Here is a 22,909-nt window from a genome sequence, read left to right as displayed (position 1 = left end):
AGCAATAGTATAATTTTAGTTTATCTTAGTATCCTTATCAGGGTAGCCAGGATTGCATTTCCTTATATACAATATACACTGTATAAGAGCAAGTGAAACAATTTAAGTAGTTGAATGTATCATCAATTTTTACTATAAATCCTTATTATTTATTAATGTGATAGAGAAGGCTAGTAGTTCGACAAAAGGATTCTGAAACCCCACTGTAAAATATATCTCTAGACTCGATGTACTCGTATAACTACAAACACAGTTCCTTATAACTTGTAACTTGTCATACATATCACTTAAATGCCTATGATTCTTCTAACAAATCTATAATACTATTTTAAAGAGGAAATTATTTTTAATTATATTCGTAATGTTCTCACGCAATAACTACTACCATATTTAAAAAATTATTTTTATATAAGGAAGCTGCAACTGTGTATAAAACCGCAGATAAAAAGAGATAAAATTAAATAAAGATAAAAATAAATATAATGTCCATCGTGAACATGTTCCATTTGTGAACAGCGACCTCTATAGGTTCTATGTTCCAACTCAATGTATGATTGCGCTTGCGCCTTGCTGAGAATCTTGAAATGTAAACTTATAATATATGCAGCCGTTAGATGGCGTTAATATAACTTTAACAATGATATTTGTAAGAATTATTTTGTTTTTACACATCGATATTTTAAGTAGGTAAACACAATTTGTAATAAATGTTATATTATAAAATATTTGTTAAAAACACCAAAAATTACAAATAAACTACATAATAGACAGGGCGGTCTTATCGTAAACAACCTGCGGTTTGAAAAGACGAAAGCATTGGTAATTGGGCAATAATTGTACCGGAGTAGTGAAGGCTAAATGATTAGGACTTTGGACTTTACTGGTTAAATATTGGAGGTTCGAGACCTATTAGCGTACAAAGCTGATTTTCCAGTTAATCTTTATCTCTCGAAACGGTTAAGGAAAACATTGTGAGGAAACCGATTAGTCCAACACTCGATGGCATGTTCCATATAACAACCCGCACTTGACCTGACGATCATAATAATAAAAAAGATAATAAAACCTGTCCTAATAAAATAGGAAATAAGACTTGACTGCGACCACCTGTAGCTAATTTAATTCGATTAAAATATATACGATATCACTTCAACCTGTATATAACAAACAAGCTTAAATACTCTTACAGAACTATTTCCCTTTAATAGGAAACTATATTTTATATAACTAACATCATGTTACCTGCGCATCAAACATTAACTATTTATAAACATGACCGTGATTAATTTAATTTCATGCCCATTAAAATTATCACAGTTCTATAATTATGCACATCTCAGTTATATTTACAAAATATAATATATACCTGCTTCATTATAGGTTTTTCTATAAATTAATTATCTATTATACGCAGTTAATATTAACATAAGAAATAGCGGCATGTCTCGACTTCGCCGGGCTTAAACATAAGTTAAAAATTAATACACACTTTTATACTCAAATTCATTGATAAATATTTAAACTTATTAGTTCTTATAGAATTCGCCAGCAATTTATATGCTCACCCTTTTGCCTCTTTAATATCTACGTTATTTGAAATAATTACAAAATGAACTAATAATACATGCAATTTGCAAAATATACCTAGGTTAAGAAATTAAAAACTTTTTAAGTGTGTTTAGTGATTTAAAAATTCATTCATACAGACATTATTGCCCTTCGTAAGGAATAGACTTATATTTTTTGTGATCCTACTGTTCTGTGAACTAAGAATAGAAACATCAATGACCCCTAAGAGTCAAGACTCAAGTTCGTGTCAAATCCCTTTTGAAATTGAAAGAAAGAAGAAAGAAAGAATGCAATGCAAAATGCCGTTGAATTTATCTTATTCTTACAATGTCTCTAACTTCTCTTAGAATTTGTGAAAAATTGAAATGTTATAGTTCGTCATAGTTTTGTATGTTTCTTCGTGTGTTTTTGTGTGTTGACTTGCTTTACCTATATATGGAAATACCTATGAGGATGAATAAGTGATAATGATAATGATTATGATTATAAAATTTAATTGATTAAAAATTCCGAAAAAGTGATGCTCCGAATATCCACAAATTACATATTATTCTAAAAGTTACACTGAAACTGAAGTTACAAGACACCTATCTTCACCGACGCTTCATTTCAGAGATAAGTAGGCGGTAGTTGGTTCGCATAATGTATGTTCGTTTGTATGTATCTATGTTCGTTTTTATTACAATCTATGATAGTATCATCAGTCCATTCATGCGTGAGATTTTAGCAAGGCATATAATTCTAGAATCCTAGTCTTATTTCTTAGATTAAATTTATTATCACTTTTTTTTATTTGCTAAAAGCTACGTGGATTTTAGTATTTTAAACAATTACTGAATTTTCTAGAGAGGTTTGGAAAGGTCAATCGAAACAGTATCGAAATTTTATTTAGAAAATTGTATCGCATATTATCACGTTATTTTGCCATAGCAACTACACTTAGTTTAGCAATCAATATTTACCTTGAAGGCTGGAAATAAATTAATGGATCTTGAGTCATTGTATTTTCAAATATAGTTTATTTATACATCGCTGTCTTTAAGTTTATTTTAATAGTTTAATTGCTGTAAAATTTTTGTTTTGTTCAATACACGATAAATACCTTCCTCTTGAATCACTATCTATAAAAAACCCCATCAAAATTTGTTTCGTAATTTTAAAGGTTTTTTATAGAAACATAATTTACGAAAATAAAACGAATAATAGTAGGTATACATAGGTTATTCCGAATTGTCTTGTGTTTCATTTAATTTACCTACAAAATATGAAATTTAACAACTACTGTAGCAGCTAGTGTAGTAAACAAAAAAGGTAAAATTAGTATCCCCTTCTCTCATTATCTTTGATCAAACAAAATTTTTTACAGTGACATTTTGATGCAATCTTGGTATATAATAAAATTAAATATTATTACACTTTCCCTGTTGCTATGCTCATTGTTATTATTCGCAACAAATGGCGGTGATTGTCAAATCGTACCGGCATAATTCGTTTCGAACGTAAATATGTTTAATTGATGTGTAAACAGTATCAAAAAGTTATAAATAAATTTGGCATCATGTAATAAATACCCAGTATTACTCTGGGCGGCAATGCAAACCTGTCTGTTTAGAATTAAGAACGTTTGTAAGCGGAAACAATTAAAGTTATTATCACCGAAATATCGCTTAATTCGAGAAATTATTGGGATAGTTAACGTCTATATAAATATCAACTGATCCACTCATAACTCAGTGTGACTGAGACCAAAGTCAACAAGTGACCTTTGCGCCGATAACTTGGCATAAAATGTTTATCATAATCTATTTCATGTTGTGTTCTATGTTTGGAAAAACGTTAGTGGCGCGAACTTTGAATGAATACAATATTGACCGGCAGAATATACTCGATGAGGAGTTTGAAATGCAAGTGGGAGGCAGACTGCGTCTCACTGACGAAGAAAATATCGCGAACGACATACTCATGCACTGGAAGCACTTAGAGGTACAGGAGTCGTTCGATAACCCACGTTATTTCAACTTCTCAAAGCACTTCTTTAAATACAGACATCAAATTGAAAAGTCGAAAGTTTATCAGATCATACGAAAGATGCCAAAGGGCGCCACGCTGCACGTTCACAGTTCCCTCATGCTGAGTGCCGATCGAGTAATGGAGCTGACGTACGAGGACCACTTATATGCTTGTATCGCCGCTGGCTATTTAGATTTACAATTCTCAATAACGACTCCCCAACGACCTTGCCCATATAAGTGGCACCTTTTGAACGAATTAAGGAACGCTTCCGACGATGTTGCTAACTTCGACTCGGAGCTCAGAAAACACTTCACAATGTACACAGATGACGAAAACGAAATAAACAGAGATATCAATTACACTTGGAAAAGATTCAATAAAGTATGCGCTTCTATAAAGGCCCTCATCTCATACAGGCCCGTAAGAGAGAAATACATCTACGACGGTTTACAAGAGTTTTACGATGACAACGTAAGATATATCGAATTGCGAAGTGGTTTGTCCAAATTATATGAATTGGATGGGAAAGTCCACGATTCAATGTACTTGCCGCGTCTCATTGACCGAGTGACGAAGAAATTCAAACAAACACATCCCGATTTTATAGGCGTAAAATTGATTGTTACACATCGTCGATATCGGAACATGACGCAAATGCAGTCGGTTATCAACATAGCGCGGCAAATCAAAAAAGAACTGCCTGACATCTACGCCGGCCTCGATTTAGTAGGACAAGAGGATTTAGGGAAACCTTTAGTAGATTTACTTCCGCTATTAACAGATGCAAAGGAGGACGTCAATTTATACTTCCATGCTGGAGAAACAAATTGGTTTGGGACATCTTCAGATGAGAATTTAGTTGACGCTATCCTGCTGGGGTCTAAACGTATCGGGCATGGGTACGCTCTTATAAAACATCCGGCTCTAATGGCAGCTGTGAAACAAAGAGACATTGCAATTGAAGTTAACGTGATTTCGAATATAGTGTTGTCATTAGTGAGTGATGTGAGGAACCATCCACTAGCAATTTATTTAGCTGACGGTATGCCGATAGTTTTATCTAGTGATGACCCCGGCGCGTGGGACGCAGCTCCCATGTCGTATGACTTTTACATTGCTTTCGTTGGTGTTGCAAGTAAGAGGGCCGATTTGAGAATGCTGAAACAATTAGTAATCAATTCAATAAGATACAGTGCGCTCGATGATAGAGGTAAGACGTCATTGTTTCGACTGTTCCATGAAAACTGGCAAGAATTCATCGAAAATGTGATAGCGATGGATAGTTAGAAATATTACATAATAGTAATGGTATTATTAGTATTAAGTACAATTGTGTAAATAAAATAAGGAAATGTAAATTCAATTCTAGAAGCCATACTTTAATAGATAATACAATCGATTGTAAATAATTTGCTCAAATAAACATAATCATTAAGACAATCTGTAGTATTATTATCTTTTTTTATTATCTAGTCTATACCAGATTATATTATCTGTGATATTATGATGAAGTATCATGCTGAACGATCAATTTTGTTGCTTAATATTGAGATAATCCTTTATAATTATACCAAAGTGTCACCGAACTTAAATTGATAAATATGATGATATTTAAACCACATACAACTTTGCATAAGAAATCTTCACCTATACGCATTAATCCTCATCTAGAGAAGATTTGATAAAAGATTCTAACTCATGATTAAATACCAATGATAAAAGATACTTACTTATGATCCCACTAAAAGCAGACTTATTTCGTTTTGTATGTACACACTTGTACACATACACGCAATAAGTAATATTACAAACAACGATTCGATTGTGTATTTATCATAAATCTCAATATAAATTAGAATAATATTTAAATTTAAGATAATTGATTGATGATTAATGAAAACTTTAATAAATGCAAATAAACATCTACTACTGATGATACCAACCTATATACCATATCTTTACTACTATTTATTAATACGCAGTGGAAGTATTCCGACGATTTAAACATCACGATATAACAATATTATTGTTGTGTATCTCTCGGATATGTTTTACTTTCATACGTGCAGGGAATAACTACGCCAGAAATAAACGTCTGTGATAAGGTCAAATTTTAATGGAGCGATAGAGTTAAATGGTTAGATAGATATAAATGGTTTGCAGTTGAATTCTGAATGTAATATGATACCTTATTATTTATTATTAACTTGCTTTTGCTCCGGCTTCGCCCGTGGTACATATAAAGGCTATGTCACTCAGTGAAGTTACAGCTTTCTGAAGGTGAAAGAGATTTGAAATCGATCCAGTGGTTTTTGAAACGTGAAAACGCTTCAAACATACAAAAATACATAAATTTCCTCTCAAAAATACTGTTGTGCAAACAAGCTGCGTTCCACGGTTTTCATTGTTTGCCATTAAGTTAGGGCAAAGTCCACTATCAATAACGCATCGATGTCACAGTCGTTATAGCTGAGTATTTACCGCAGTGGAAGGGCTGACTTACCTAAATTATAAACAACTAAATTATATTCCCGTGGAACCATGGAAATAAAAAGTCCAAACCAACGTCCATGGGTGTGTTGACCAGATTGTTAATCTTTTCCTTTTTTTTTTTAATTTGACGGGACACTATGTCGCGAAGCCGACTCGCGCTTGACCGAATTTTTTATAAGCATCAAAGTATTTTATAGTCTGAGGTTATAGCTCGGTAGTTATTTATTTTCTCCAGGGGACTCGATAAATAAATTTCAAACACAAAAATAATTCGGTTAGTTATAATCATAATTATTTACCTACTACCTACATGTTATAACTTATGCTATAAAACTTTTTAGACCCTAAATTTAATTAAATAATTTACTTCTATATTGTTCACAAATAAACTGCTTATTCGTATACATATAATTTTATAAAACCCGACATAGAAATACTAAAGAACTAATCCGCGCCACCATGGCTTCTTTCAGCGTCAAACAATATTGTTATTTTTGTTTTTGTTTGTTTCTTTTGTTTCTATGTTTGTTTACAACAATTTAGCACAAACTTGATTGATTTTAAAAATTGCAATCGGTGCAATGCCGGAGCGAGCTAGTGTTATATTTATATTATTTTATTTCAGTTTTACGCATCAATTATACGCGCTTTAATTAGCGTGAGATGACAAGTCACGCGCGACGTGTGAACACCGCTTAATTAGTACCACACGTTTCATTTAATACATTTTGTCTGAGAATAAATAATATTTGTTAGACCTGCCAATGTCTTGAATATTGCGAGGGACGCTGGCCGAATTTCGGCTGTAAAAATCTGTGTGACACAAAACGATTAGAAACAAAGCATACATACGACCTATTTGCATTAATAGAAAAAAAATGAATACATAGTGTGGAGAGAATACACCGAAATACATACGAGAGACGGTGACTATGAGTAACTAGCAGCGCCTGGCGGTTTCACTCGTGCAAGTCCGTATCCCGTAGGAATATCGGGATAAAAAGTTGTCTATATGTTATTCCAATTGTCCAGCTGTCTACGTATCAAATTTCATTGCAATCGGTTCAGTAGTGTTTTGCGTGAAAGAGCAACAACACACACACATCTTTACAAACTTTCGCATTTATAATATTAGTATTAGTAGGAAGGATAAGATAGGAATTACACGTGTATAAGCAACATAGATATATTTGTATATTTTCTTCTGTGAATAGTTCCTCATACTTACATAGAACTATTTAGTAATCTCAATAATATGTCACCTGTGCCCCTAGCGCCTAGGTGACTGGTGTCTGCTAATAAATTATTATTATCACGCACTGTGACAAGACATCTACGTGTTGGAAATTTATAATTGATAGGTAGGTGCTTATAATTAGATAAATATACAATTTTAATCCATTAGATAATACATACTTATTTAGACTATTCCATAGGAAACTGCTACTCTGATATAAATACTTCCTTGTGAAATTAAATAAATAAGTACGTATACTCTAAAACTTACACTTTGTATATTTATGAAAGCATTATGTATGTGTATTATATTTATAAAAATAGTACACATAGTTCTCAAAAAAATTTAATAATTGATTTATTTAATCTGTCTATTAGGTCAAAAAATATTGAATCTCAGAAGTCTAGAAACTGGATCTATGAAATCGACGAATCATTCATTATAACTTGGATTTATTGAACACTAGCTGCGCCCCGAAGTTTCACCCGCGTAAATCCGTATCGCGTAGGAATATCGGGATAAAAAGTTGCCTATATGATATTCCTTTTGTTTATCTATCTACGTACCAAATTTCATTGCAATCGATTCAGTAGTTTTTGCGTGAAATAGCAACAAACACATCCTTACAAACTTACGCATTTATGATATTAGTAGGATGTTGCGTCGAATTATTAAAACTGGGAAGATACTGCAGCAAAAAAATGTCAAATAATGCTTGTTTATATATTCATATAAACAATATTCATCCAGAAGCTAGTCAGAAGACAGAAAGCTGGATAAAATATACATTGATAGGTACTCTGTGTTTTCCTAAATCTGTGTTTGGAAGCGTAAAGGCGCCGCGTCGTCACCCGCCATTACCGAACTGTTTGTCATCCGTCTCTGATGACTTAAAGATCAGTGATGCAAGCGAACTTATGCACAGCGTAGAAAATCGCCTAATCTATCGCAGGTGTCGCCAAATAAATCTACTGAACAACGCCTTGCATTTAATTGTATAAATAAAATTAAATTGAGTGTCTGTATTAAAATAATGGCTTTGTATCAAATCTTCATCAAAGATTATACGGTAGCTACCAGAAATTATTAAAAATTTATTTATACAGGTTAATCTCTGAATGCGTTTTTGTTGGATTAAAAAGCGATTCACATATAATAATAAATTTCTAAAAGAAATTTAAGCAGAAATATTGTTATTTGGGTACACTCTTATCAAATTACGTTTTTGATACTATATATTGCTGCCAAAACATGTTATTTTATCCTGACTAGGTCATGGACATAGGGTAACGGACATAAGGTAACATTAGGCCAAGTGCAAGTTCAATTCGCAACACTAAGAGTTCCCTTCATAAGATTTAAATGAATCTTGAACCGCATGGAAGAACTTCCTATAGAAAAGGATTAAATTCAATGTCATATATAGAATAAAAACTTTATTTTACCACAGTCATCAATAGAATTTTCTAACTAAATTTATCAATACACATTTCAATAACATAACGTAAAAATATGCAAAAAACATAACTTGGTAACAGAAAAGCAACAATTCGTATGTTTCTACTTATAGATAGTTAAAATATCTTATCTGAGATTTGCGTTATCATTAAGTTATTAGGTAATAATAGTATACAATAGCTTATCATTAATTACCATACAATATGTTACAATATCCCATTTTAACACGCTTTGATAGTATTTATTTTATTTTATTGATTTTTCATTTGCTTTAGGCAACTTATTAGTCGTTGGCCCACTTTAATCTATTTAAACTTTGTACATTTATTATGGCTGAGTGACAATACAATAATTTCATGAGTTTATCTTATTATCCTGATGAGAATCGCCGAAAATACATAATTACATACTTTGCTTATATCACTCTTTATAAAAGCAAGTCACACATTTTAGTTGACTCTGAGGCTCTAACATTAAAGCGTGCTTTTTATTAACTTTGTTTATTATTTTATTTACAATGATCCCTAATTACATTTTGTACAAACTTCGCCCAACGCATATCGAATTCGTATACCATTTTATCTTTATTTCTATACGTGCTATAATATATAGAGTTTAGTGCTAACTGCTTAAGAAGTTTAATATCAGCGTGCCTGCTAGCTACGCCAACGAATGTCACATAGAAGTCATGAGATAAAGGATCTGCTTCCCATAAACCTGGGTCATCACTTGATATTACAACGGGCAGTCCTTGAGCTATAAAACTAGCCAATGGATGATTTCTAACATCCTCAACTAACTTTAACACTGCATTTGATATAACATTCACTTCTATTGCGATATCTCTCTTTTTTATTTCCTCTATTAACACTGGATGCTTTATCAGAGCAAAAGCATGACCTATCCGCCGAGCGTTTAGAACAATTGCATCAAATAAATTTTCATCTGAACTCGTCCCGTACCAATTTGTTTCACCAGCGTGAAAGAAATAATCGAGTGTCTTACTTTCCTTTACCAATTCTTTCAAGAAATCTTTCGTTGGTGTACCTAAATCTTCTTGCCCAACTAAATCGAAACCTGCTAAGAAATCAGGGAATTCTTCCTTTATTTTCTTTGCAATTTTTATATAGCCATTCACCCTATTTGAATCTACGGATCTTAACGGAGCATAAATAAGTTTCGCTCCAAAGAAATCAGGATAATCCTCCATAAAGCTTTCCAGCACCTTTTTATAAGATCGAACTGTTTCTAGTTCATCAAAAACATTACCATCAATATCATATAGCTTCGGCAGAACGCTCCTTATTTCGAGATACATAACATTATCTTCTCGTAAAGCTTTTAAAGTATCATAAAAGTATTGTTCCCAAACTGGTTTGTATGTAAACAAAGAATTACTTACAATAAAATACAGAGCAAATTTACTCCATACCAAATTTATATCGCTATATGTTTCATTGGGTTTATCGGTTAGGAGTGTGACATATTTTCTGAGCTCAGCATCGAATTTCTCAATATTTCCTGAGGAATATCGAGCATTTTTCATGAGCTGCCATTGAGTAGCACAATCCACATTCGGTACATCGCTTGAAAACAATAAATGCAAATGATTTTCTTCAAAACATACGTACAAATTTTGCCAATACGTTAGTGCTAATACATAATCGGGGCTTAAAATACCTGTATCGTGGGCGTGCAACACCGCACCTTTAGGCATTTGTTTGATAATTTTGTATAATGTTGATTTCTTCACTTCATCCTTGTATTCGAAAAAATGTTTGGAAAAATTGAAGAACTGTGGATTCGCGAAACCGTAGTCTAGTTCTGTTCTTTTCAATTTCATTATAATTTCATTCGCCTGTTCCTCTGTATCACCTAAGCTTATATCACTTCCGATCATCATGTTCATTTCCTTCTGTATCAAGGTGTTCCTTTCACTCAAAACATTTTCCAATGTTAAATCGGATTTCACCAGCACCAAAATCGATATCACGGAGAACACGACCACTGTCCACATTGTCATTGTTATTGGAATTTCTCAACGTCCGAAACTGCTTATAAGTTAAACTTATCGAGTGCAAGGTTGTAACAACAAAGCTGTATCGCGTACGAAGAAAAATTAGCGCCTTGACGTTCTGCTGACAACAATACGAGAAGCGTATTGAAGTAATAAATCACTAGATAAACGTGCCAAACGTAATCTACGGGTAACGGTAAAGTAATCGGAAACTTTATCGCCTAATACATTTTGGATTACGTTGATAGGAAACGAGCGAATGCTTACTATTTCATTATCGCTTATCAATGCATGCAAGTGGCTGATCTCCGCGCTAACTGGTTGAACGTTGAAAAACACGAGTACTTGTTCCACGAGCAAACAATACGTTCATTCATATAATATGAATGATGACTTATTCATAATTATCGCGCTTGTGTAGGGTATTTATCAATTTACTAACGTTTTTATTGCTATGAATAAATTATGAACTTATTGGATGTTTAGTTGTTATTATTAGCTAAAGTATTTAGGTATGATGCAATCTGGCTGCTTAGTTTTAAAGTTCGCTGTATAAACGCCCCTATTACATAATGAGAGTCGTATTAAAATCCGTTTAGATGCGTTAAAGATAAACAGAATCCCTGGACAAATAGAAAATAAAAATTGACAACATTTTGCTTCGTTATCTATATCAATACTAATATTATAAAAAGTAAAGATTTGTATGTAAGTATGTTTGCAATGTTGTCACACAAAAACTAATGGACCGATCTCAAAAATTCTTGCACCGTTAGAGGCGAGCTGCTACTTCACTAATATATGTACCACAGGCGAAGCCGGGGCGAACAGCCAATAATTTTGAGCATGAGCATTAAACACACGCAGTTAAATTGATCTATATGACAATTATATTGCAGGTTTTATGTAAACCATTTCATTGCAAACTAGCGGTCCGTCCCGGCTTCGCCTGTGGTACATATATAGCCTATAGCCTTCCTCAATAAATGGGCTATCTAACATTGAAAGAATTTTTCAAATCAGACCAGTAGTTCCTGAGATTAGTGCGTTCAAACAAACAAACTCTTCAGCTGTATAATCTTAGTATAGGTTTGATAAACTGTACGATAGTTTACATTTTAGTTACGACAGTTTGTTTATGATAAATCACTGTTTATTATTTTATACAAATGTCAATAAATCAAAGAATAATTATTTTTTATAACCTATTGTAATTATGGTAGGTACTATTAGTAATTTTTTCTTTGGTTATGATATCCGAATTTAAAATTCTGATATATATAAATCTAGTGTCATGATGTATGTCCACTCAAACTCAACCGATTTTGATGAAATTTTGCATTTTATGTGTAATTTGGTCCAACTTAAGATATAGGATAATTTTTATATCGATTTATCCCAATAATTTATAATCTTAATATTTTAAATTATTACTTAGTCACACCAACGCGTGGCCGGGTATGCCAGTAGCTTAATAAATTTGTAGCATTTTAATTAACTCGACTCGGAGATCATCAATAATTTATGTTTTATCGTAAATTGTGCCTCATGTATCAAGGTATATAATAATGAAGCTCTTACTCTAACAATTATCCTCTAGAAGTAAACAGGCTCGTCTCGCATATGAGAACAATTGAAAATCAGAAGTGCAGAAAGCCATTGTTGGGAATATTTAAGGGGTGTCATCCATAACATGAATGAGCAATTTGGAGATTAAAGCGAGGTGACTCCAGCCATCGAAACATCCCAATATCATACACGACTAGTGTGTCGCAGCCATATTTTTTTCTTTTTCACAACGAATGCGTACAACGGGGCGGTTCTATGTTAAAGTGCCACTTAAGCCTTCCCCAACCCTTTTCGTTGCATAAAATCAGCATGGCGGATGAGACGGCCTTTATTTCTTTTCAGATTTATTTTTTAGTTTCTTTGTAGCGTTGCTTTGAAAACGAAACCCCTTTTAGACGCCGCTAGCTGTAATTTACACCAGTACCGAGTGAGTTTTAGTAAATTTCATCGTTTAAAACGGCTATAGAAATTGCGGGCATTATGCGAGATCGTTTCGGCTGCTCTTAAAAAAGATCTTTTTTTCATTTTTAATTACGTGGGTACTTAAAGTTGTTTAAATTTAGTCGTTTTACTCGAGCTGCAGTAAATTAGCTTTTGCCACATAGAATGCAAAATGCTGGGTCTTTTAAAGAGAAATAAAGGATTTTTAAATGATGAACTAACGAGTAAAATGGTTATTTAAAAGGTAAAGTAGACCTGCCGCAGGTCTCCAGTGAAATTTAAAAATACTGAAATTTTAATATTATCTATAATAAATAAATACGACGACACTTCCTGTTTTGACGATTCAAATTTTTATCTAGAATGCTCGTCATAACAATTTTAAATCTGTCTATATTTAATTTCAGAGGGAAGTATATCTCAATTATAGGGCATTTGTCTCTTTATTGCGTAACAAAGTTATATCGGTAGGTACTTGAAATGGAAATGCTGAGCCTGAATTGAATAATAATAAAGTACCATCATCTGAAGAGATAATTAGTATTAATAAATGTCAACCGTCTAAATAAACAAAACTATTTCCATACATACTATGCTGTATTTTGGATTCCTAGTCAATTTATTTGAATGGCTTTTGACAATTTTATTCCGTTCAGCTCAAATTAGTCTATTTTTTATTAATCGTACTTCACAAAATAAAAACATGATACTAAATTTTCAATCTTTACAAGAGTGGACATAGAAAACTATTCGTTAAAAATGCATTCAATATTTCAAAGAGCGGTTAAAAACAACATCCCGAAATTAATCATAACATTGATATCCTAATCGTATATTGAGGCCGATTACCCCGGCACGCCAGTGTCCGCTCGGCGTCCATGCGGACAATACTCTACCTCGAACATAACAATGCGCTTTTTATTACCATTCACTTATTTATTCACGATTTGTCTTGCAATAGAAGACTATCAAACGAAACGAGCCAAATTACTCCGCGATGAATCAACTCAATCAATAGGAGGTAAAATAACCCTCACAGATAACGAAACTCTCGTCAATAACTGCCTGATGCAACTCAAGTTCCGAGAAGTAGATTATGGCTTTGAAAATCCGCAATATTACAATTTCTCACGACATTACTTCGCGTATAAAGATGATATACGGAAATCGAAAGTCTACAAGATTATACGGGACATGCCAAAAGGAGCTGCATTGCATATTCACGATATGGGCATACTGGATCCTGATTACGTTTTGAATATAACATACAGGGACAATCTATACGTTTGTTTCGGAAATGACAGATTAAAGTTAAAGTTTTCACACGCACCGCCCGATTCAACGTGCAGGTGGCAGCTTATGAAAGACGCGAGATTTTCTTCCGAGAACGTAACAAAATTTGACGCTGATCTGCAGAAGCATTTTTCAATATGCGTCGATGATCCTGATATTGTCTACCCGAGTATAAAAGAAGTGTGGGGCGCGTTTACTGGGTACTTCGTGACTGTTGCTCCTATGATGTCCTATCGACCGGTTTGGGAGCAATATTTTTACGACGTGTTGAAAAAGTTTAGAGAAGACAATATAATGTACGTTGAAGTGCGGAGTGTATTGCTAAACTTATACGAATTGGATGGAACGGTATATGACCCTTTAATTACCGCAAAAACATATCAGAAAGCGTATAGACGGTTTATTAAAGATTATCCAGATTTTATCGGAGCAAAACTAATATACGCGCCACCAAGGAACGTAGATCGCTCTAAGTTGGCCGAATATCTAAATCTGGCGTACAGGATAAAAGAAAATATGTCTGATTTCTTCGCTGGCTTCGATCTGGTCGGTCAAGAGGACGTGGGGAGTCCATTAGTGGAATTTATTCCGCAATTGAGCGCTGCTGCGAAAGATTTCAACTTCTTCTTCCACGCGGGAGAAACTGATTGGTACGGCACATTCACGGACGAAAATCTAGTGGATGCTATCCTTTTAGGTGCTAAAAGAATAGGTCACGCGTATGCGCTGCCCAAACATCCGATGGTAATGAAAGCGGTTGTTGAAAATGATATTGGTTTAGAAGTGAATGTGATATCGAACGCTGTTTTAGCATTAGTCCGTGATATAAGGAACCATCCGTTAAGTACTTTCATTGCGCAAGGCTTACCAGTAGTGCTATCCAGTGACGATCCAGGAATCTGGCAAGCGGATCCGTTATCCGATGACTTTTACGTTGCTTTCGTTGGTGTTGCCAGCCGTTTGTCAGACTTGAGGTTGTTAAAGCAACTTGCAATAAATTCTTTGAAATACAGCGCTTTAGAACACAATGCTAAAACGCTTGCTTTAAATAAATTCAATCGCCGGTGGAACGAGTTCATTGAAAATTTTAATTGTTCAAAGTATTGAATAAAAATAATTCCATATGTGAGTAGACCTTATTATTTCTTATATGAATGTCTTATCCGACGCTTTACCCAGAGAAAAATTAAAAGCACCAACGATACACGTATACCTAGTAAGGGTGCTATGCCTATCCAGTTGTGGTGAACCTTAGTTCATACCAAGCTACTTACGTACTTCGTGTTTTAATAAATTTATCATTTAAATAATTTCAATAGATATTTAATTGAATAATGCTGAACGAAATGAACCTACCCCTCAAGTCGCAACAAAGGTCAAATTTAAACATGAAGTTAAAAATCTTACTAGTTTTCTCAAAAGCTTTGACATTATTGACATTAATAAAAACTAGTTTCACCCTGCGGTTTTTGTTTTCGTGTTATAGCCTAAAACACAAAATAAACATTTCAATAGAACTAGTACCTAGATCCACGATAAAACGAGTCATTAAACAACACTACAGCTGAAAACTGCAGCTTTATTCATTATATTATAAATAAAGAAGCATACACAAATAATTATTTCGATAAAGACGCCATAAGCCTAAAAATGTACCTCTAATTTTACTATCGATAAAATATTGTTATTAACTATGGAATTTTGTATGTGAACTGTTTCACAATGTGGCCACTGTCCAATAATTAAGTGACGAAACTTAACGCAATCAGTTTGAATCAAAGAAAAATATTTGTTCCGATACAAATGAACATATATAATGAGAGTAAAATGACGCAGTCCCTTATCAGTTTGAATAAAAATTAACTATTTACAAACAATGGCCCACAACAGCCGATATACTTTGATAAGGAGCTGTGCATATTTGACATTCTCTATGCCTAAATCTAAATCAATATTTCCTGTAATTAATCTATTTACCTACTTTGGTATTATGAAAATCAACATTTAATGTAGATATTTTATCTGCTTTATTATAAATATAGTTAAAAAAACGCTTTTATGATAAAATTTACTAGGCTTAAACCTTCTAACTTCTTCCTCTTTCCTATCTACCTATTTAATATTATTGAGCTAGTTAACTTTTGCCTAGGTTGCCTGGAAGAGATCAATATTAAGTGATAAGGCCGCCTAATTAGCTAATAAGTAATGAGATTCATTTATATACCGTTATATTAAAGAGGTAAATTAAATAAAATAAATAAAATAGATCGTCTCATTCTCGACTCTCGTATCTCGAGTAAGTGAAAACTTATTATAGGAATAAACAATTATGAAATCAAATGAATGTATCTTGATCGGTAAGATCTATTCATTACGTATTTTATTTATGGCGTAAACAAAATAATCACTATGAAATGGAGAACCTCCTTCAGTTTTTGCAACGTAGTATAAGAGTATTATTTTGAATAAATTATGTCTGTTGACACAAACAAACTCACTAATTTGTTTTTGAATTTTATGGCTTCATTATTTAGTTAAAGAACAATAGGTACATAAAACTGATGATTTATTTATGCAAACAGCTGTACAGCAAATGGGGTACATAATTTGCATCTATTCATTATCCTACTAATCCTATACTACTAATATTATAAATGCGAAAGTTTGTAAGGATGTGTGTGTGTTTGTTAATCTTTCACGCAAAAACTACTGAACCGATTGCAATGGTACGTAACAACTGAACAACTGGAATAACATACAGGAAACTCTTTATCCCGATATTCTTAAGGGATACGGACTTACGCGGGTAAAACCGCGGGGCGCAGTTAGTAATTAATAATATTAGTATATTTTATAAATGATTCGTTTCTACAAATAAGATGACCGTAGCTCCCCACGGACATACCGCTCCAGATTTGAATATATAACCAAAAAGCAACAATTTCGTATCATACAATAAATAATCACTTCAATCAGATATATACAAACGGAGTTAAAAAAACTGTCGAATTTAGAACCTCCTTTTTGGGAACGACAGATATAAAATTAAGCATACCTATTTACGTTAGTACTATTTGAAAACCTATGCCGTTCTTTGGAACTTACTCGTAGGATCGTCATCAGTCATCACTGTTGTGGTTGTTGACGAAATCCTAGTCTAGAGTCATCAAAGTTCCTTTTACCTTTTTGATTCGGAACACTAATTAGGCTATTTAAACCTTTGATAAATTTGACTACATTATGGTTTGTATTTTATTCAGTGTAATTAAGAGTTTAAGAAGGAATCTTCTATTGAATAATAAAATACAGTAATTAAAACAATCTGTGTAATACTTTACAATTTTTATTAACGTGCTTTCCAGGATTCGAGAATCAACCACAAGTTGAATATATTTTTATAATCTATGTATTTAATAATATATGTATTGAGAACTTCTGATTAAAAATAAATGTTATCGCCCCTCTCTTCTTCTTAAGCGTGAATATTATTAATACCTTTTTTACATGACTGCCATTACATTTTACCGTGTTAACGCGATTTAACATTATATTTCGTAAAATTTTATAAAACTGCATATATACACATAAACGTGATCAACAAAGCCAGTCACCAGTCAAAGGTATATAGACCACTAACGAACATAAACATACAGACAATGACTTCGTTACGGCCTCCGGGGGCTGAGAGCGTCACTTCACAATATCCTACACTTTAATATAGCACGTTTTTCTATTTCCTACCTTATTCCTCAGTAATAGCGTATAAATTTGTAAATGATTTGGTTAGTATACTCTATAAGGAGTGCGTCTAGAAAAGTTTTAAGTGGAATCTAGGCCTCTAATTCACATGTGTATCTCATAAGGGTCTCACTGAGAGTATGAGATATATTTTTTGTTTTGTATTTACAGTTGGTACTTACTACTTAGGGTTATGCCCTAAAATACTTTTTTAATATGCTTTTATTCGCTTCATCAGTATACAGTATGTTTGTAACTCGATTCTTTTAGACTCAATTGACAGATTTAATACTTATCATGCCTCGGTGTCAATGCCATAATTTCATTGGTTTGTATTATTTTCCTAATTCAAGTCAAGATAAAATAATTTCCTAAGTGCACTCCGTATGTAAGAAATTTAATTGAATCCGTCATTAAGGCGGTTTTTTTTATTTATTTTAGTGACGTCATTGTCTATGTGAGTGCACTGATATAACAGCAGCATTTTTAAATTTCGAAAATACCGGAAAATGTATTTGTGAGTAAGTTACAAAATAATTTATAGCCTTATCCAAATATCAATGCGTATCTAGTGTATGTAAAACATGGCAATTCGTTAGCCGTTAGAAGTATTTTGATACGACTAGCACGGATATTAATTTGGCTTGGAGCTTTTTAGCATCCTCCTAGCTTATTAGGATTGGAGATGTCATAATTATTGAAAAAATACATATTACACAAATATTTCTGAGCTGTAATTTAAGGCGATCTAGTTCAAGTGTTTATAATTCATTTTTTAGTATACATATAAATTGAGAAAAGCGTTATTATTTTGTTTTTTAATATCAACCAAATGAGGGATGAATAAAGGGATTTGTACATCGTTTGTTATCTAAATTCTAAACAATTGAACCTATATACAATCAGAATTTGTTCTTGGAGAACTGATTTTGATGATTCTCATTTCATTTAAAACTTATTATATCCCATATAGTCTTTAAATAATTAAATTTAGGCTAGGTCTGACAATTTTCAAGCAGTTTAGTTTTTTGTCATAAATAATTGTTTCATCCATTGTTGTTAGAAAAACCATAAACAGCAAAACTGACTGGCGTTATCAACATAACAGTGGAATTCTGTTTATTTTTGTTTCATACATTATCCAACGGAAAGGGGACAATAACACTGATAAGAAGCGTTAGTGAAGAATGGATAGGAAGTTGACGTCATATTTGATTTATCCCAGGAATCGTTAACTTGTTTATGAAAAACAGTACTTAAATAATATGACGTTCTTTAAAGTTATATAGATCGTAAAAACGGTGCAGAAATAAAAAATGAACAGCAAATAAGCTTGAACACAATATTATTAATTATTAAATACATTTTTCATAATCAAGGTATAAGATATTGTTTGCTGGATTAATTAAATCAACTTTTATCAACTGACTTCAAAGAAAGGAGGTTCTCAATTAGACTGTATTTTTGTGTTTTTTGCATCAGGACTCTCGACTGGGTTGATTCTATGTTCATCTGAGGGCTGGTGCCTTCTGTGTGACCCCATATAAATTTGGTACACTTCCGACAAGTTGAAGCTAGTGTAAATTTTTGTTAGAAAACATTATGTTTTTTGGATCACGTACTTATCGCACTTAAGATCCGTTTTATTAATTTCTATAATATTACAAACATGAAAATTTCTGAGGATGAAACAAAGGTTTAATGTTGAAATAATTTTATTTATTATATTGCCTACAATGCACATTATGTAACAAACATATTTCTATTAACTAATTAACTTACAAATAATAAATTATAACATAGCTATATGCCTAAACAATATCGGATTTCTTTACATAATCATGATGAAAACTCAATAACACACATTACAATGTTATTAAGAGATGCTTAATCAATGAACATATAATTTGTTATTACATATTTATTACTGAATTAGGTATGAAGATTAGATATAGAAACTAGCCTTCATATTCTTTCCAATTTACATGTATCCTTAAATTCACAAACTAATTTGAGTTTACATTTTTATATTTGTTTATGGTCATTAAAAAGACAAACATGTTTATGGACAGGAGGCCTGTTTAAATTTTAAAATATTGATATTATGTACAAAGTGTTTTTATGACAATCATATTATAATTTATTGCTAATATTTTTTGAAGGACATTCAAATAATTCCAGATGGATTACAATGATATTTTACACTTTATCCATATAAAACAAGAAATTATATAAAATTGCCATATCTCGGTACATCTCCATCATTTAGACAAGTGCTTTATGGGCATATTATTATGTTTAAAAAATACACAATTATTCTAAACCAGTTATAAATATTTCAGTCTGTTTCTAAAGTCCGTCCCAATGACAACATTAGAGCTGGGAATAACTTTATCAATCAATAAAAATGTTTAAGGTGGTACTGTAGCATATTAAAGTAGTACTTATTTCAGCACGGTAAACTTACTTTTTACTAAAACAGATAAATACAGACCTGTTAATTGAAACACTTTTAATAGGAATTAGTACTGATTTAAGACATCACCGTTCCCAGTTGCTTTAAATTATTGCATATTACTTGGTTATACTTAACATGAAATGAAATTCTGTGTGTTTTATAATTAAAAGTTTACTATCTTTCCACACAGCCAAATACAATTATGCCAATATGATTTTTTTTCCTACTTTTTATTTATTTTATTTATTGGATAAGCAGAGATGTCTCACAAGTCCGTTGACAGTTGTTGTAATGTATATGTACATGTTGTAATGTAATTGAAATGTATATATATATATAGTAGCCAGCCAGTAGTTCCTTAGTAGGTTTCAACAGTATAATAGTAGGGTTTGCTTACTAATATTGTAAGAGCGAAAGTGTATTTGTTTGGCTTTTCTTTCACATTGCAAAGGAGAACTTCTTGACCATACCAGCAAAGCTGCATGTGGAAAAATAGTACCTGTATAAACCAATTTCCAATTTCCTAACGATCATTTTATATAATATCAATAGTTTACTAAAAAAAATTACCATAGAAAACAAAGTTATCATTATACACATCAAATGTGAACTAGCCTTTACATAAGATATACTATGTAATTCCACATAAGAAGACATCCAATTTCAACAAATAAATATTCCTTAATCTTCTCCAGCAGGTACAGCATCTTCCAATCTCTTTATATACTTCACTCTTAACTCAGTTACTGCATCACCTTTTAATTGGTCCTGGAATACATAAATTTTTGTGATAATTACAATATGGATAGATTTATTATAAAGTTTAGACACTTCAATCACTTATATAAACCAAGTTAACCTATTTCTAAATAAAAATAAATTGTCTCATTTGTTGAAATTGTTAATTAAAAGGGTTTTCAAAAATTAACAAACTGAGATGTATAAATTATTTAAGTGAACATGTTTTTTTCATTAGAAACGCTTTCCAAACGACATGGTTTTTCACTTAATGTGCGAGTTGAGCATGCTTTGGCACTAATTAAGCCAGCTTACAACACAGAAGTATTACACCCCACATAAAACTGGTGTAGGAGCATGAACTGTGCTTTTACGGTCAGTTGCAGAGCCGTAGGCCCGTTTTCTACCCGCAACCTTCACAGTCCATTCCTTCTTTCCAGATGTAAATCCTTTCCTTATCCCTTTTCCCTTAAAAGCGAGGAGCACATTCCCAGTATCACAAAGTCAGCATGTGTAACTTTGAATAAAAAATAATAATAAGATGAGCCAAATAAAATAGCATTTCAAAGAACCAAGTATAACATACCTGTATGAACCAACATTGCACATCAAGCTGCACCATCTGCAACGCACCCCTAATAGCCCCTGGTATGAGGCCACAGTACTTCAATCCATTATTGGGCATCTCCACCCACTCACTGAGTGGACACTGGTCCCAGACAAGGGAAAACTCATCCCCTGCACTACTCCAGCTTGTTACTGTTGGTTGCATGTTCAGGTACAGTCTGAAATGTTTTATGCAGTCTGTAATAAATTGTAGATATATATAATAAATGGACTGTGTAGGTCCTTTGGAAAGTAAAGAATTGTGTGCATCCAAACATTAATTCCTTACTTATTTTTTAATTATTAATGAAAACCTTTCCAATAATAAGATTTGAAAGTTTCTTTTATACAAAAATGTATTCTGGCTAGCTAATTGGCTATGTAGCTATCAGTCATCATATAAGAATATAAGAAAATAAGCATTATAGCAATATCATTAACAATATGCATAGTAAATGAATTTGTTTAAGATTGGTCTTACCTAAATGCTTGCTGTATTTTATCTGCCGTTTCCCTCATCTCCATGCATCGATTGGAACCTGTACGTGCTAGAAAGTCTTCAATCAATCGCACGCCCATATTATAACCGATTCTCTCTAGTTGTTTATTAACATCATCTGTATTATCGATTTCTTTCAACATTTGTGAAACTAGAGCACCGTATGTTAGTGTTAATAACTCTGAATTCTGAAATTATACGAAACATATTCAGTTCGTAGGAAATGTTTTTTTAGTAAAAATTTAATAGTAGTTTAGCAAATAGAATTTATGTTAGTGACATACGACTTACAACTTTTTTTGCATCAAGTCTAGAAGTTTGCCGAGACATGTTGAAATGTGACTTATTTTTTCCACTGAGTAAGTTATCAGTAATAATTTTTGATGTTATTGCTGAAACACTGACTCCCACAATTATCAACTAAGGTGATACAAAAAAATGACAACGACAAATGACAAATTGACAATTCACATAGGTCGTAGATGATAAAATTGTCAACGCTAGAATTACGTTTGTACGTATTATTCTGTGATTATGTTTCAATTCTTATTAGGTTTACGGTCCCTTTTCACAATCGACAGCGTTGGGCGAGAGAGGCGAGAGAGGAGAGGAGATTTTAATTATTTGAACATAATTAAAAAAAAAAAGTTTTAACGGAAGCAACAAATAAAAGCTATGAATAATATAATACTATTAACTTTTTGGGAATGAGTTGAGCGCATGCGCCAGCTGTCCATTGCGAAGAAGGGCCTTTTAGCTAAAAATGTTTATTTGATGATC

The 22,909-nt window shown here is 32.6% G+C and overlaps 4 protein-coding genes across 4 annotated transcripts; 2 read left to right on the top strand and 2 right to left on the bottom strand.

Annotated features, from left to right (window-relative positions):
• The first annotated feature begins 3,162 nt into the window (after positions 1-3,162).
• Positions 3,163-4,990, top strand: LOC119834193 (adenosine deaminase 2-like). The gene has a single exon (XM_038358515.1). The coding sequence runs from the start codon at positions 3,358-3,360 to the stop codon at positions 4,867-4,869; it is 1,512 nt and encodes a 503-aa protein (XP_038214443.1). The 5' UTR covers positions 3,163-3,357; the 3' UTR covers positions 4,870-4,990.
• Positions 4,991-8,914: 3,924 nt separating this feature from the next.
• Positions 8,915-11,143, bottom strand: LOC119834189 (adenosine deaminase 2-like). Its single transcript, XM_038358502.1, has one exon. It carries the CDS (start codon positions 10,791-10,793, stop codon positions 9,279-9,281), a length of 1,515 nt encoding a protein of 504 aa, XP_038214430.1. The 5' UTR covers positions 10,794-11,143; the 3' UTR covers positions 8,915-9,278.
• A 2,515-nt stretch (positions 11,144-13,658) lies between these two features.
• LOC119835153 (adenosine deaminase 2-like) lies at positions 13,659-15,219 on the top strand. Its single transcript, XM_038359825.1, has one exon. It carries the CDS (start codon positions 13,707-13,709, stop codon positions 15,195-15,197), a length of 1,491 nt encoding a protein of 496 aa, XP_038215753.1. The 5' UTR covers positions 13,659-13,706; the 3' UTR covers positions 15,198-15,219.
• Positions 15,220-20,716: 5,497 nt separating this feature from the next.
• On the bottom strand, positions 20,717-22,578 carry LOC119834711 (trafficking protein particle complex subunit 3). Its single transcript, XM_038359177.1, has 4 exons — positions 22,421-22,578; positions 22,112-22,317; positions 21,611-21,809; positions 20,717-21,054 (listed from the first exon to the last, which is right to left on the bottom strand). Exons 1-4 carry the CDS (start codon positions 22,457-22,459, stop codon positions 20,968-20,970), a joined length of 531 nt encoding a protein of 176 aa, XP_038215105.1. The 5' UTR covers positions 22,460-22,578; the 3' UTR covers positions 20,717-20,967.
• Between the last annotated feature and the right edge of the window lie 331 nt (positions 22,579-22,909).

Source organism: Zerene cesonia, chromosome 2, assembly GCF_012273895.1.
Source record: "Zerene cesonia ecotype Mississippi chromosome 2, Zerene_cesonia_1.1, whole genome shotgun sequence".
NCBI lineage: Eukaryota > Metazoa > Arthropoda > Insecta > Lepidoptera > Pieridae > Zerene > Zerene cesonia.
Note: the sequence above shows the minus strand (reverse complement) of the source record. Positions and strands in the feature narration are given on the sequence as shown.

Excerpts from the sequence above, each read along its gene's own strand:
- LOC119834711 (XM_038359177.1), bottom strand. The coding sequence starts at position 22,459 with ATGTCTCGGCAAACTTCTAGACTTGATGCAAAAAAAGTT. Across the intron at positions 21,810-22,111 it reads AAAATACAGCAAGCATTTAG|ACTGTACCTGAACATGCAAC; the intron begins GTAAGACCAATC and ends AAAACATTTCAG. Across the intron at positions 21,055-21,610 it reads TGCAATGTTGGTTCATACAG|GACCAATTAAAAGGTGATGC; the intron begins GTATGTTATACT and ends TATGTATTCCAG.
- LOC119834193 (XM_038358515.1), top strand. The coding sequence starts at position 3,358 with ATGTTTATCATAATCTATTTCATGTTGTGTTCTATGTTTGGAAAAACG.
- LOC119834189 (XM_038358502.1), bottom strand. The coding sequence starts at position 10,793 with ATGACAATGTGGACAGTGGTCGTGTTCTCCGTGATATCGATTTTGGTG.
- LOC119835153 (XM_038359825.1), top strand. The coding sequence starts at position 13,707 with ATGCGCTTTTTATTACCATTCACTTATTTATTCACGATTTGTCTTGCA.